Genomic DNA, 16,045 nt, shown 5'->3' on the forward strand with positions numbered 1-16,045 from the left:
TTGAAAAGTTCGCGCTCTGTTGTAGAACTTAGACCGTGCAATACCGGTAAGCTGTAACGCAGGAGCCCTACGACGAGTGAAGTATGCACCTGGCGAAGGTCAGGGTATGATGGGCCCCAGGACGAACCAGAGATGCGGCGGAGGACGTTCACGATGGTAGTCGCCGCGGTAGACAGGGCCTTGACGGGCTTGGACCAAGTCAGCCCCCTGTCAATGGTTATGCCCAGGCATTTGTGATGACGTACGAAGGCGAGCTGTTGGCCGTCAACGCGGAGGGGGAATTTGCGGAAGGATCGGCGGATGAATGCCATGGCAACAGTCTTGCTGGGTGAGATAGAAAGACCACGGTCGGAGAGGTAAGATAGGATAGTGTCCAGAGCACCTTGCAAGCGACGCTAGATTACATCCCGACGGGTGGAGGAGGCCCAGATGCAGAGGTCGTCGGCGTATATTGTGATGTTGACATGTTCACTTAATTGGGCAGGTAAAGCGGCCATGATGACGTCGAACAGCAATGGGCTGAGCACACTCCCTTGCGGGACACCTCGCAGAACTCTGTAGTGTGCGGTGTCCCCTTCAGAGGTGCGCACAAACAAGGTGCGATCAACGAGGATGTCCCAAATCCATGCTAGTGGGCGGCCCCCAATACCAGCCTCTCGGAGCGTCGCAATGACAGTGCTGTGTACCACGCTGTCATATGCTCTTTTTACGTCGAGGAAGACCGCTGCTGTGAGCTTCCCTTCCGATCGCGCTTGTTGTACACTATAGAGACAATGTCGATGACGTTGTCTATCGCCGACCTGCCTTGACGGAAGCCGGCCATGACTTCAGGGAAGAAGTTCGAGGCTTCGAAAAACCAGTTCAGGCGAGATTGGACCATCCGCTTCATGACTTTCCCTGTGCAGCTTGTAGGTGCGATTGGCCGAAAAAGTCGGTATTGTGAGGGGGCTTGCCAGGTTTAAGGATAGGCACGATCATCGCGGACTTCCAGTGCGGCGGGATGGAGCTGGCCTGCCAAGTTGCGTTGAAGCGGCCCAGAAGGAGTTGGTGGTCACAGAGCAGGAGATACCGCACTGCTTTGTAGGTGACTCCGTCAGGACCCGGCGACGTGTGCACAGGCGAGAGCCCTATGGCAGATTCGAGCTCGGTAGGCGAAAATGGGACATCCAATGACGGATCTGCGGATGACTCAAGGGCTACAGGGATGTCAAGGGAAGACGCGAGAGGAGCGGCAGGTGTCGATGTCAAGCGGGCACAGTACTGCTCTGCAACCTCGACTTCAGAGCACCCAGTGGCAAGCGATAGTGAGCGGAAAGGATGCCTTTGGAAAACGGGAGTGGCGAGCCCTTTGAGCACCGACCAATTTCGAGACATGGGTGTTCTTGGAGATAGTGATGTCGCGAAGCTTCTCCAGCGGTCGCGTGTCAGCTTGCACAGATGCCTATGAATCACCTTCTGTAGTCGCCTCGCTTCACTTTTGTCGACTGGGAGATGTGTGCGGCGGGCGCGTTGGTCGGCGCGGCGGCGGATAGCGCGCAGCCTCTCATACTCCGCGTCGACGGACGTGAACTTGGCGGGTATGCGGTGCACCTGGGTCGCAACGCGTGCCGCATTAGCAACCACGTCGCAGAGGTCAGGGGCATTTTGGGGCCTCCAGTCTAAAAGAGAAGATTCGAGCATGCATCTGAAGGACTGCCAATCCGTTCTTTTAGCGGTGTGGGAGTGGGCTTGTACTCGCGCACCTTGCATGCTGATCAGGACAGGAAGATGATCACTTCCAAAGGTATCAGCGCCCACCTGCCATCTGAAGCGATGTACAATAGGAGCTGACACAACAGAGAGGTCCAAGCAGGAGGAATGGTACGTTGTCTTCAGGAACGTAGGGGAGGATTAAGAGGTTTCGCTCCTCGAACAGGGCTGCCAGTCGCTCCCCTCGCGTGTCCGAGAGCGCGCTGCCCCAAATGACATTGTGGGTGTTGCAGTCACCACAAAGAAGATATGGAGGCGGGACGTTGTCCAGTACTGCGGCCAGGTCACCAGTATCGTAAGCAACCGCCGGAGGAAGGTAAGGTGATACCACAGTAAGGACGAGGTCGGCTATGCGCACGATGCAACATTCGTTATTCGCCCTGTCCGCCCGTAATAATATCCTTCTTGATGGCTCGAATGTCGGACCGAATAAACAATGCGGAGCGGCATCGCCCGCCACGGGGATTGGAGGTGAATGTCACGTAGTTCGATAAACGAAACTCTACCGGAATTCCGCATTCCGATATACACATAAGAGGAAACTTGTGTCGCCAGGTGAACTGATGGAAGTCGGACACTTTGGACAGGAGTCTTCTCGCATTCCATTGGAAGACCGTTGTCTCTTGGAAGTGCGTTGTCATTCCGATGTTATGTTCTGATCGGTGAGACCGAGGCTGGATGAGCTCAGTTCCTGCTCTGATCTGCCAGGAGAATGGGGGCGATGAGGTTTTCAAGGCCTAGGATTGATTGAACATGTGGGAGAACGGTACAGTTAGGGCACGCAGTAACTATGGCCTTAAGTGCCGCGAACAGCAGTTTTAATATGACCGATGCGACGTCATCGCCGCGTGTTCGGTCTAGGCAGGATATGCTTAACCGCTGTGCGCTTTGAAGCGGCAGCTCGAGGATCGCGCGGCGGGAGAGGAGGGTAGTCGCTTCCCGCCCACGAGGGATGCTTCTCGGGGGCAGGGCTGTTGGTAGGCGGATGGCGTGAACCCGTTATACTTGGCGGGGTAGGCGCACGCTTCTTTTTTTGGCAGACATGGAATCGATCATCCTCCTCTCAATGAACGCTGTGTTAGTCATGCCACCCTTCTTAGTGGGGCACCTCAATTTAGTGAAGATAACATGAACCTGGCGTGCCATATATCACAAGTAATAATACGTATATAAATAAAAATACGTAGAGAGAGAGAGAGAGAGAGAGAGAGAGAGAGAGAAATATACATGATGACGATGATATGGGGATGACTTCCGCTCATTGGGCAGAATGCTACCCCATTGCTATTGGAGAGGATGGTGATGAGGATGATGCTGACGGCGCTGACAGGGTTTTAGAGAGAGTCGATCAGGCCGGTAGTGTGCAGGAATTTGATGAAGGGTCGGACGTGTGAGGAACGGACGGGCATCTGCTTTCGTGTGTCCCATGGTCCCAAAATGAGTCTGAAGTCAAGGGGTCGGCTCTCAATCCGCGCAAAGTCGTTTGCCAACAAGTGACGCTCCCTCCTATAAGCGGCACATGCGACATGTAAAAATACGTAAATACACGTAAATATACGGAATACCCGAATTCTGGTCACACTTGTGCCCTACATATGCGACATATTCCACATGTGTTCCGTGCTGATCATTTTGCTTAGCCTTGTGCCAAAGCAATATTTTTGTTCAGTATTTTAGTGTAGGGAATAGGAGTTGTTAGTATGACAGATGCCCAATATGCGGAACACTGCATGATATGGATTTTTCCATTTCGTACAATGCCGGTCTCGGTGGCTCAGGTAGTAGCGTGTAGGCTTTTGCTGAGCACCCCAGATGCTCAAAATTGTCCGCAGCCCTATACCTGGCTACACGTGCAGCATGCAGCTAGCCATGCTGCAGACCCCCCTTACGTGTAAATTTCCCAATTACTATTATTAGTGTGTCAACTCATGCAAGCAAAAAAAAAATCAGCATAGAAGATTTCAGCCATACCTAAGCGCAAACACAATAATAATTCGAGGCTTTTCGACGCGAGACAACTGCGATCAGTTACTGTCATGAAACAGACCTGTTCCATTTTTTAGCGACGAAAAATAGGGACACTCGGTTAGACACAGAATAGGCCTGTTTGGCTGGAGTTTGTCGGGGCGATACCAGCGCCGTGTTTCTCCCCTGGCGGTGGGCGTCCAAACCTCCCTGGAGCACATTGGCGGGACGGTACGTATCGTTTACGGCTGTTCGTGTATGTGCAAACGCGCTGGCCTATGTCGAAAGCTCAGAAATCACAGCATAGGCCCGGATCGGCTTACTGCTGTGTCGTAAACTGTAGCAACAGTCTGAAGTATACGGTAAGACTGAGCCCTCCAGTGACATTCCATTCCTTTCCTGGCAAATGGTACGAGAAGGACAGGAGGCAAGCGTGGATAGTCGTGGTTCGTCGTGTAAAGTAAGTACGGCTGCGAAAGCAGACATCACTGCTTTGACAACTGTGAACAACTTGCCAATTTCATTGCATAATGTAAAACCCCGAGACTAGGGAACACGAAAGGACAGACAGTCGTGTCTGTGTCTGTCCTTTCGTGTTCCCTAGTCTCGGGGTTTTACATTATGCATCATCTTCACCAGCTCGCTTGCTTCCTAGCCATTTTTTCGTCGTCAATTTTCCTTGTTTGTTTTCAAGTCCGGACGGTACCCCATGGCAACGAACCAAGAGGACCTTCATTTGCAGTCGCCACTTCGCTGGAAATCATGTGAGCAACGTCCAGTCGAGCCCCTCGTACACGCCAACTATCTTTCCTGAAGTGTACAGGAAGGAAACACCAGATTCTACGAGAAACTTAAGGTAACAGGCAGCGCTCGTTTTGATATAAGTCTCAAATTTTTTCTTTGTTTTCTTTAGCCACCACCACTACAATGTTTTGATATACGTAAATACCATATGTACTACATTGATGAGTGGCAAGATCGAGTTGCTGTTCGTGACTTTTTTATGGAACTTAAAATATTGTACGTTCAACGCAGGTGGCAAAGCGCCAGGCGATGAAAGAAAACATGACGGTGGAGAACAAAGTGCCAGATAGTGTATCTTGTGTTAGAAGCAGTTGTGCCTCGGGAATGGCAGATGATGTTACTGAGCAGCCCATGCCTGAAGACGATTTTGAACTTGCTCTCCTTGCTGGCCTTGCAGCTGGGGCTTCAAAGCTATATACCAACACATGCTGGTGCAGTGCGTAAATATAGTGCTAACTAGCTCTGGCAAGGACGACTAATGCATTTTTTTTTAAATTGCAGGCAACACAGACAGAAGCGTTGAAAGAAACAGAGACGCCTGGAGTCCTGCAGCTGTTTCTCTCGATATGTGACGGTCAGCATGGTGAAACCCAGGTTGAGCACGCTGATGAGCATACTGCCAGAACTTCAAGCACACATACTTCAGAAAGCCACGACCGTTGTGATACTGAGGAAAATGATCCCTGTGGAGCTGAACAGGTTTGTGACAGAGTGAATTTACGCCTGCAGGTCATGCCTCGGCTCTCTGCTAAGGACCAGGCCCTGAGATGTGCTTCTCTGCGACCTGTGTAATTACTGCCATACAAAATGTTCCTATTTTTCTTCTTTAAGGTGACACCAGTTGGATCATGGAAAAGGAAGTGCGGCTTTGAAGGCTTTCGAACGCTCACCAGTTGAGAGAAGGTCCTGCAGGATCTCTGCGGTGTCACCATGACAGTGTTTTCCATTCTTCTGAACCTCCTTCCCGAACAACGCCAGAGGGCCTCTGATGTCTCTCGCGAAGACAGACTGGCTATACTTCTCATGAAACTGAAGCTTGGAGTAAGCTTAACGGCAATAGCAGCACTCTTTGGTGTGACTAAATCGACAGCATGCCGCGCCTTCCACACAACATTGGACCAGCTCAGCGCAGTGACCAGAGAGGGGGTCTTCGTGCCACCGCGTGAGACAATCAAAGAGACACTGCCACCATGCTTTCAACGCCACTATCCAGACTGTACATTTATAATTGATTGTACAGAGGTCAGGACAGAGACTCCTTCTGCACTGTAAAAAATTTCACCGTAAAAAAAACGGGCAAATGCAAGGAAAGTTGGCTGCCAAACATTGGCAGTTTTTTTTACGGTGGCCCCGTATAAGTTGTGCCCGTGAAAAAATACTGTGTTTGCCAGTAATTTTAACAGGCATACGCTGTGTAGCATTACTGTGCTGTGGTCGTTAAAAAAACTGCACTGGCCAGTAATTTTAACGGGCATATGCCGTGTACCGTTACATTGCTCTGCAGTTAAAATTAAGGGCCAGTGCAGTTTTTTTAACGAGCACAGCACAGTAATGCTACACGGCGTATGTCTGTTAAAATCACTGGCCAATGCAGTATTTTTTCACGGCCACAGCTTATACGGGGCCATCGTACAAAGAACGGCCAATGTTTGGCAGCTAACTTTCCTTGCATTTGCCCGTTTTTTTTACGGTGGAATTTTTTACAGTGTGGTCGTTAAAAACTGAATTTGCCAGTAATTTTATCTCAACTATGCTGTGTACCCTTATCATGCTGTACCCATCCTTGGAGCCCCAGTTTTCTTTTTTTTTTTTTTCTTTTCTACATATAGTCGTAGCAGTGAACGCAGTTTAAGCAATGACCATGCACAACACATTGTGGTGTTTATCACATTGAGATTTATTTTCTATGGACATAGTGGTCAAAATCCTGGCCAATCACCTGTGGCATCAAAACCCTGCAAAGAGAGAGGAACTGTTATAGGGAGCAGGGCAACTGACATGCAATTATACTCACCATTTTATGTTTCAAAAGAAGAGCACAAGGAGGAGCCATGTTCACCCATCAATCAAGCTCTGACATCTAAACACTGCAAAGAGAGAGGAACTGTTACAGGACCAGAGCAATTGACATGTAATTATACTCACAGTTTTATTTTTCAAAAGAAGAGCACAAGAAGGAGCCATGTTCACCCATCAATCAAGCTCTGACATCTAAACACTGCAAAGAGAGAGGAACTGTTACAGGACCAGAGCAATTGACATGTAATTATACTCACAGTTTTATTTTTCAAAAGAAGAACATAAGAAGGTGCCATGTGCAACCATCAGTCAAGCTCTGACATCCAAACACTGCAAAGAGAGAGGAACTGTTACAGGACCAGAGCAATTGACATGTAATTATACTCACAGTTTTATTTTTCAAAAGAAGAAGATAAGAAGGTGCCATGTGCAACCATCAGTCAAGCTCTGACATCCAAACACTGCAAAGAGAGAGGAACTGTTACAGGATCACGGCAATTGACATGTAATTATACTCACAGTTTTATTTTTCAAAAGAACGTAAGAAGGTGCCATGTGCAACCATCAGTCAAGCTCTGACATTAAAACACTGCAAAGAGAGAGGAACTGTTACAGGAAGCAGGGCAATTGCCATGCAAATATGCTCACCGTTTTTGTTTTGTTTCGTTTGCCAAATGAACATCATAACAAGGAACATGTGCACCCATGACTTGTTGACGTAAGGTCGGCTGTAGTAGTTCACGTACATCTTGGAACCCTATACGTTCCATTCGAAGGTTGAAAGCTTGTCTACTAGACGGAGCACTTTTTTGTTGACGGGTGTTTTTTGACGCTTTTGTGCCCTAGAGCCTCTATCGGGATTTATGCCAAGAAATGTCCTGCAAAGCAAAAGCAAAGGGAGTGTAGAAAACAAACACAGTCTTTGTGAGAACTTGCGACATACCTTTGGAGGAATTCAGCAAATGCTTGGCTCTCCTCAGCATATACCAGGTTAAGAACATAGTGCAGTGAGAACCAGACACCAACTGCAGTTATAAAATGTGGCACGTGGTCTACAACAACTGTGTGGTCTACAGTTATCATGAAGGAGTCTGCCCATGGCGAATCACCTGTAACACCATAGTACATCTTAATGAGGGAACACTATGGGATCCATCAAACTGGTAGTTTTAACGGCTGCACGCACTGCGCTATTCTGTTTACCTCAAAGCAGTATGCGTTCTATGTTTACTCAATCAGGATACTGCCACTAAGAAAATCAGTGTCAGAAAGCCAGTCACATAGTTGAGACCACTACAGCTTATCACATGTTCGAACCCAGATGACCACTTTCCAAGAAGAGGAATTTATCCTGAGGGAGGATCTAGAGGCAGATCTAGGGGTGGTGGGGAGGGGATGTGACCACCCCTTCAAACCCCAAGAGCACAATCTCTCTCCACTCCTACTAGTAAGAGAGACCAGTGCTGAAAAAAAGTAACCAAGTATACAACTCGCAAATGTCTACAGACATGCGCTTGTGTAATACCATACCACCCCACAAGCACAAAAAAAGAAAAAAAAAAGATCCTATCTGCCAGCCTATGAGACAGTTATACCTTTTTTTAAACCTGAAACTAAATAAAAGAAAAAGTGCAACAAGCTGTGACTAAAGTCATAAAAGTTTCAACTCACCGAGCGCAATAATCCGAGGCGTGACTGGAAGCAACGAGTTCTCAATATCACGTACTGTGGAGAATTCCTGGAATGTACCACAAAACATGTACTACATGTTCCGATCAGTGAACAACATGCTGCTACGTAACATAAAATCTGGTTTTCCGCGATTATATACATTATGCAGCAAGCATTGGAAAGTCATAGTGCTTAAGTTATACTCTGCATCATGGCCCTCTACCGAACGTATAAAGGCCTACCTCACGAGCCAGAATGACAGCATCTTGAGGTTCTTTCAGGAAGTGCAGGAGAAGAAGTGTCACTGCAACTGCCTCATTTTGTGGCTCTGATCCTGGTGCTTTTTCCAACGCTTCAAAAATTTCGGTGACTGTGTCCGTTATTTCGCTGTCTTGCTTTGCAAACTTTATAACGTTGTTCCCTTTTTCCCTGAACGCCGTTGGGAGGACTTGGGCGACATCAACCCCAACGAGTTCTTTGAAGTGAACGAACAGCCCATCAGACTCAAAAAGATATGGCCACTCTTTCAGTAGTTCACGTGTTGTCATACTGGAATTGACCATTTTCCTTTGCAACGGGTAGGTCAGTTTCATTTCCTCAACTACAATGTCTCGTTGGCCTTCTTTTGATACAAACAAAGATTTCAAAGATTCTTTCTTCTCTGTCATGACTTCTTCGTCGATGTCATCTGACTGTCGACTGGTGCAACCATACCTACTGGAATCCCTATGAAGTCCTCCTGCTCGAAAAGTGCCACAGTTCCGACTTGAACGGATACAGTTTTCTGTTCTGAAGACAAGTTGATTCAAAAGAGAATCATACCCGGTGCCCACCACTGTGCCCTCAAAAGAGTCTTGGAAGGAGGACGGGTACTGAGACACAATCTCTCGAGAAATTATTGCTAAATGCTTTCGCAAAGGACGGTCACAGGTCTTCATTGCGTGGTCAATTATTATGCGGACCATTTCTCGCCTCAGCTTGCTAGTGGGTCGTTCCTTCTTGCTCAACGCTTTTGTCAGAGCTGGAGGCATGCTTTTCCAAGGTACTTGGAATTTGGATGCCCAGTTGGGGTCAGTGTTGGAAGATGAAGCCGTTGACTCGCTTCTTTGGGGAGGAACTGAGAAGACATGCGGTCGCTCCTCCTCAACAAGAGGAGCAGACGATGATAGAGATGACTGTGTACTGTTGGTAGGAGATTCGTGCTGATGCACAGAGTTGTCATCTGCACAAGAGAGGAAAATGATCAGGTAACTCTCCACAACAGTCGATCCCATTGTTCTACATCCTATGTAATATGCCTTCATAGCCACGATACTTTCAACATTACCAAAGCCGCCAGAAGTAAATTTTGGATAGCAAGCCTCCTCCAGGATAGCTAACCTCCCCTTCCCCATAAAGAACAGAATAGACAAAGAAGTCAGCTGGTGCATTGAGCAAATCATGCATTTCTCAACACAAAAACGGCGTAAAAACTGGGAGAAGGAACGAAAAGCAACGAAGGTGAAATGAAAAAATTGAAAAACTTACTCCTGCATGTCCTGCAAGGTAAAATGAATGGCATGCTTTCTACAAAAAATATAACTGCTATACCTGATGTTTTAACTGCAGACAAAAACCTTCGCGCTTGTATTGGTCGTAATACTCCCTGCAGGTCCTGCTCATGTACGAACTTGAAATCTTCAGGTGTTTCCACACCAAGGTCAAGCAGCCTTGTGGCTACAGCACGAATCTCACTTTCCGGGAGCCCTGGCAGACGAACCGAAACATGGAGCTCAATAATGTCCATCTGCAAGCAATGAAGTAACACTGATATCCACTGAGATATCACCGTTTCAGCCCGTATATAACATAACAGGGAAACAGCAGGACACATACCTCAGGTAATGCCCGAGCGGTGCGGTCACAACGACGGCAGAAAAATGTCCACAAAAACCACCACAGTGCAAAGTTCATTTCGTGAGAGTTCACTGTTTAACACAGCTGAAGCTCCATGGCTCACGTGTAAGTGGTCAAACTTTATATAGAAACACGCCATTGCACGCGTTTGTTGAAGAGTTGATAAAAAGAAACAATCCTTTCGGTTTCATTGCTGTTCTTTAGAGGGATGCACAAAGAATTTGAACTCGAGCTAACGATAGTCAACAAAAGTGCCTTTAAGGAACCACTTATTCTGTTGTGAGGAAGTGCTTCTGGGAAATGTATTTGCTCCCCAACAAATCGTATGATGCCAGAGGGTAGAAATCAACGAGAGATTCGACATTTGCACAGCAATGACGTGATGATTTCTCCAACATATAAATGCCCAAATGAGATTGGAATGCTGCAGTGTGGACTTCCAATACTAAGAATATATCCTGGCTGTTTTGGACAATTAGAAGAAGTATTCTTCCGAAGGCGAGACTCTCATTTTCTCGGATCGCAACAAACAACCCTTCGCTGTAAGCAGTTCCTTTATAAGTGATCTCATTTGTGACGACACTGTTGAGTTCGTTGATGCCACAACACATGATGGATGATCTGATATCTTCGGTATAGGCCAACAGAGTTAGCGGTGCTACAGCTGTAGTGGCAAGCTTAGGCTGGAAAAATTCGTCTGATAACAGGTACGCCTGCAGCATCTGGTGTCGCTGCGCCAGTGTCTTGCACACAGATTTGAAATTCTTCAGTTTGCGAACACAGTGCTTGAAATAGGAGTGCTTGCTTTCGAAGCGCATGGTCCACATGTTGATTAGTGGCCCAAACTGAAGGATGAGACGGGGATAGTGAACCAAATAGTGGTGCTTTGGTAGAAGCGGACATGACTCGAAAAGCTCCTTCCTGTCAGAGAGGTACTCTTCGATGAGAACCTGCAGGTAGGCCACTGTACCCTTGTTAATGCAAGGGGAACAGACAATGTCCACTACTCTCCGCAAGTTCAGAAGTGTGCACCAGACAGGATCCTCAAAATCCTGCACGTATTGGGCGATGAAGATAGGCAGCAGCCGAAGTAATGTCCAGGTTGATGCAGCCGTTCCCCCAATTCTTTTCCCATGCTGAGACAGTTCATACGGTTTGCTGTTTGCATCGGAAGCCTTGTACTTGAAATTCTCGATAATGTAATTCAGCTTGCCATAGGAAATCCAGTTTTTCGACCTCGTAAAATACTTTAAATAAAGTGCAAGATCACACGGAACTATGCCTTCAAACAGGTCATGCCCCAGACATGGAGGCAGCCCAGGCCCACACACATGAAAGAAGCGCAGATCGTTGAAGCAGCTGTTACCCTTGATGCCGTCCACTATGCAGCCGCTAGGACCTGCTTCCTCAAGTGCATTTTTGTAGCTATCCACTGTACGCAGAATACCAAGTTTCTCTGAATGATCCTGGAACTGTTCACGTGTAACAGTACAGAAACGACAGAAGTGTGTTGATCTGCTGAAACTTTCAACAAAGCCACCAATGCAGTGCTGTCCCAAGTTATCACCAATTATACAGAAGAGTGTGCCTTTAAGGTGTGTGTCTCCAACAGTGATACCATTTTCTTCGAGATCCTTTATGTCAGCCACAAGCTTGCCAAATACCTTATCTGGTCCAAAGGCCTTCATGTGATTTTCTTTGAATAGAAGTGCCAGCTGCAGATGATCACGTGTGGATCTGTGATGCTTTGTGAAGTTACCAAGAGTGAAATACACACCAACCAGCTTGTGCTTCTTTTTCTGGTCCCAGGGGATTGGTCAATTCAAAAGCATCTTGATAGAGCAGTATTTCGAGCTTCCTCGATTCATTGTTGGAAAAAAATGGATTGCCCTGGTAGATTGCTCCATCTGTTAAGTCGAACAGTTGATCGTTATGAGATACGTGCGCTGGTCGAGTGACAAGTTCAAAAACTGTAAGATTTGAAAGCAAGTGACAAAGAGTAGACTTTATGGGGATGTACTGTGCAAAGCACTGTTTCTGCCTGTTATCACGGCCAAGGAAAATGTCCACTGGTTCGACTACAGGAAACTGTTCTTTCAGATATAGTGTGCGGGTGTGCATTGTGCCAAGCCGCGTTGAGTGTAAATCACCGAAGACATCACCACTTTTCATTGCTTCCAAGAGAGCCTGCTGTTCAAATCCAACCTCGTTGCGCTGAATGGTTTGCATGATGGTAGCAGACATGCAGGCCAAATTCAACTGATGCACATTCTTTAGTTCTTCAGCAATGCACTGTATAGTGGAAGCTGGTACCAGAAGCTTGGCCTGCAGCATCAAGTAAAACCGTGCAAGGCTGTGCTCAACATTGCTCTTAAGGTCAGTTATGTCATCAGCAGGGCACCTCTGAGGTGGGCAGCGTTGTTCACTTGATGATGCTTCCTCTTGATGGCCAATGCTATGGTCCTCAACGTTCTCAACAGTGACTGCGTCTGCTGAATCCAAATTTCTGACCACTTGCACTGACCTATGATGCCTACTAAGGTGCACACAAAACGCAGAGACGGCACGGAACTTCTTCTGGCAGCGTTCATAAGGACATTTGATCTCATGACCCTCTCGTATATGCTGCTTCATATGTGACACTATCTCTATAGTCGTAGTGAACTGACGAGAGCACGAAAGGACGTGACACACTTTCGTAGTTTCGGAGAGCAAATCGATTCGAGGCGACAGTCCTGGCGTGTTCTTGTGACGTCTCAAAATGTGACATCTGAGTGTTGCGTAGTTCGCCGCCGTGTACACACATAATGCATGGCAGCACGGTATTCTGCTCGCTTCATGTACATGTCTGCAGTGGTCAACATAGCCTATCAGAGTGTTAAAAACACAAGGGCACCTTCCGCAACGATACATGACAATTAGAGCGCCTTTATCAACCTACGAGCAGGGACGCATGACACACGGATATCGGAAACTAGGGAGACACCTCACAGCAAACGCGAGCCACGATTCACTGGGGTCGCATACGTTGAACAAAAACAAAGCACGATGCACCACGCTCAAATCGCACACAACAGAATGAGCAAACAGAAATGTGCTTACCTGACTACGTGCGTTCACGAGATTTACAACAACATCATCCGCCTCCTTCAACGACAGACCACGCACGATGTTGCGGATGACGGCAATGCCCCGTACTTCGCTTAGCCTTGCCTCCGCATTGAAGTTTTTGTCTGGCGCGTCATGATGGCGCCACCGTTTTACGTAGTTTTCGCCGTATTTGTGATTACGGTAACACACCGTTGTCAGATACTATTAAACGCCCGTAGAAATCACAGTACTTTTTTACAGTGTGGCCCTGAACAACAACATTACCTCTATTCGCACTATAAGGGGGGCTACACGTTGAAGTGGCTTGTAGGGATCATACCAAATGGGGCAGTTGCATTTCTTTCTAAGCCGTATGGGGGAAGAAATTCTGATTCTTTCTTCACACGCGACTCTGGGTTTCTGGCGCATGTGCTGCCGGGAGACGTCGTACTTAGTGACAAGGGATTCCCGGCCATTAAGACCACATTTGATGACAAAGGTGCCGTGCTTGTCATGTCACCGTTTAACACGGGAGGGCGACAACGTTCAGTAGAAGATATGGAGACCACTTTTGTTATTGTTCAGGTCGGAGTACATGTTGAACGCACCATACAGAGATTGAAATTGTTCAACATTCTCAACAATCGTGTGCCACTCACACTTATACCGCATATGGGAAAGGTGATGCATATGTGTGCCTGCCTGGTGAATTTCCAAGCTCCAATTATAAACTCGTAACTATCTTATGGAGGATAGCGAATGGGTTGTGCACTGCACATTTGACGTTACATTTATGGTATAGAAGTACCTCTTTTGTGGCAGTATTTCACACTGGCTCTCTTAGTAATGTGAAAATAGAAAAGTTGCTTGTTAGTCTCTCACAAATATTTTATTGCACTTGCACGACTCTTAAATAAATAATCACAGACGTTGAAATGTGACGCCTCTCTTATCTCACTTCCTAATTTCAGAGAGTACCTCAAGGAAGTAGGTGAAATAGAAAAACTCCAACTTTGGGATCACCTCTGCTAAAAATGCGTCGTTCCGGGTTACAAGAATTGACTTAGTTTGTTTTGAGCTATATACAAAGAAAATTGCCCTCGTCAAATTGAGGACGTAAAGTTGTAATTGCAGCTGTGTGTAGTAGGGGTGCGTAGTCTTAAGACAAAGTTGTCCGTTTACGAAATGGAGGTAGTCCACGAAGCACATTCCTGTCTCGTCGTCCACGATTGGCATCTTTGTACATCGGTATGGGCACTTGATCTCGATGAGGAGGCTGTCTCCATCAAGGTTCAGCAGACCATCCGGACTGCAGCACAGCCACGGCTGCTCTCCCATGACAACGAGACCTGTCTGGAAAGCAGGTCACCTCAAATAAATTATGCTACACAAATGCACATGACATCCTCAAAGCACTGGCCTTGCATCCTCCAAAGCAGGCAACCTCTGAAACGCACCTGAAGAATTGTTGTACCATACTCACTCTGAAAGGCTTCTCGGGCACAGTCCTCATTGGCGATCCCTTATTGACGATAGCGTTATTTATACACAGTAGAATAATGCTGAACAAACACTATGTTGCACCACCTAAGATTTATCACACATCTTGATGCCTGTATTAACAGCTACAAGAGGACAAGAAAACGTAGTGCCCACACATGAACTTACCATAGCGCGTTGCTTCTGTGCTAATTTTTTTGTTCTGTGCCATTCTGAGTGCCAGTGCCATGAAGTTTCCTTGTCTTGTCTTTATCTGGTGATCACTGGTGCTGGAGACCCTGGGCTTTCGTTCCTCGTGCCACCTGAAGTCACAGAATCAGGGGCAACATAGAATATTGTACTCGTCAATTAGTGCCTTGAAGCACCATCATTCGATCAGCAATTAAGGCAATTAGCTCGAAATTTTACCGTGGATTCTGTGCCTGTCCTCGAGTAGCCAGTGCCAGCTGGCATGATTAAACCTGGAGTTCAACTGCTTTGTTGTAAAATTGCAGCTGCTGCTGATCCAGTTCACCGACAAAGTTTTCGTGAACCAGCACAGTATGCAGTGGACCAGCCAATTCCTTTCTCTTCATGAACCTCCACACAGTTGCTCTAGTTTCCATTCTACTCAGGGCTTGAGACAGGACCTCCTCTTCAATGCCTTCATGTATCTGGTTGACTATATTAGTCAGCACTGTCTTGCAAGCTCGCTCCACTTCCGACTTCTGCATTGATTTTAGAACACCTGCTATTGTGCAGTTGAAATCGGGATAACCTCGGAGGACAACCTGCAGTGGCTTTGGTCGCGGGCAGTTGCCTGCGCTAGGACCAGCTGCAAGCGAAAACAGTATGCGTTAAGAAGCAACAACGGCATCCTTGAAGTTAATGAAACAGGTAGCCTCACTAATGATCATCAATGCAACTTGAGAAGCGTTCCGATCAAGAAGCGGGGTGCCTACCTGGGGAAAGATCGCCGATGGACCTATCCAGCGGCCGCTGGGGCTTTCCCGACGCTTTTCCCCATCGTTGCGGTTGGGCTGTGGACGATATGTCTTCTGCAGTGTTCACGTATACGCAGAGCGCGGCCACGTGTTTACATTTGCCAGCGGTACCCGCTTTGCAAGTGCAGTTAGCAGACGCGATCGCCTGTGTCGCGGTATCCAGCTACAAACAGAAAAAAAAGGAAGAAACAGGTCATTAGCAGGCTACAAAAAGTGCATACAGTGTACTAATTTACAGATTACACACAAACCTATAAAATATAGTGCAAGGAAAATCTGCCACTTACTAGTATGCGTATGTCGTACACCACGCTGTCTTTCACCAGCGACACGCATTTGCCCTGAACCGCCAACCTATCCGATGATAT

The 16,045-nt window shown here is 47.2% G+C and overlaps 1 protein-coding gene and 1 pseudogene across 2 annotated transcripts; one reads left to right on the forward strand and one right to left on the reverse strand.

Annotated features, from left to right (window-relative positions):
- Window positions 1-1,998: 1,998 nt before the first annotated feature.
- LOC135389554 (uncharacterized) lies at window positions 1,999-13,932 on the forward strand (annotated as a pseudogene).
- On the reverse strand, window positions 6,448-13,293 carry LOC135387195 (uncharacterized). 2 transcript variants are annotated; one of them, XM_064616526.1, is made up of 12 exons: window positions 13,207-13,293; window positions 9,799-9,994; window positions 8,451-9,746; window positions 8,209-8,275; window positions 7,481-7,646; window positions 7,186-7,415; window positions 7,057-7,126; window positions 6,926-6,998; window positions 6,795-6,867; window positions 6,664-6,736; window positions 6,533-6,605; window positions 6,448-6,473 (listed from the first exon to the last, which is right to left on the reverse strand). In XM_064616526.1, the coding sequence occupies exons 3-6, from the start codon at window positions 9,648-9,650 to the stop codon at window positions 7,295-7,297; spliced, it is 1,554 nt and encodes a 517-aa protein (XP_064472596.1). In that variant the 5' UTR covers window positions 9,651-9,746; window positions 9,799-9,994; window positions 13,207-13,293; the 3' UTR covers window positions 6,448-6,473; window positions 6,533-6,605; window positions 6,664-6,736; window positions 6,795-6,867; window positions 6,926-6,998; window positions 7,057-7,126; window positions 7,186-7,294. The 2 variants fall into 2 exon arrangements, with proteins under 2 accessions (XP_064472596.1, XP_064472595.1); XM_064616525.1 differs by lacking the exon at window positions 13,207-13,293 and adding an exon at window positions 10,084-10,312.
- Window positions 13,933-16,045: the final 2,113 nt, after the last annotated feature.

This window comes from Ornithodoros turicata, chromosome 3, assembly GCF_037126465.1.
Source record: "Ornithodoros turicata isolate Travis chromosome 3, ASM3712646v1, whole genome shotgun sequence".
NCBI classification, from domain to species: domain Eukaryota; kingdom Metazoa; phylum Arthropoda; class Arachnida; order Ixodida; family Argasidae; genus Ornithodoros; species Ornithodoros turicata.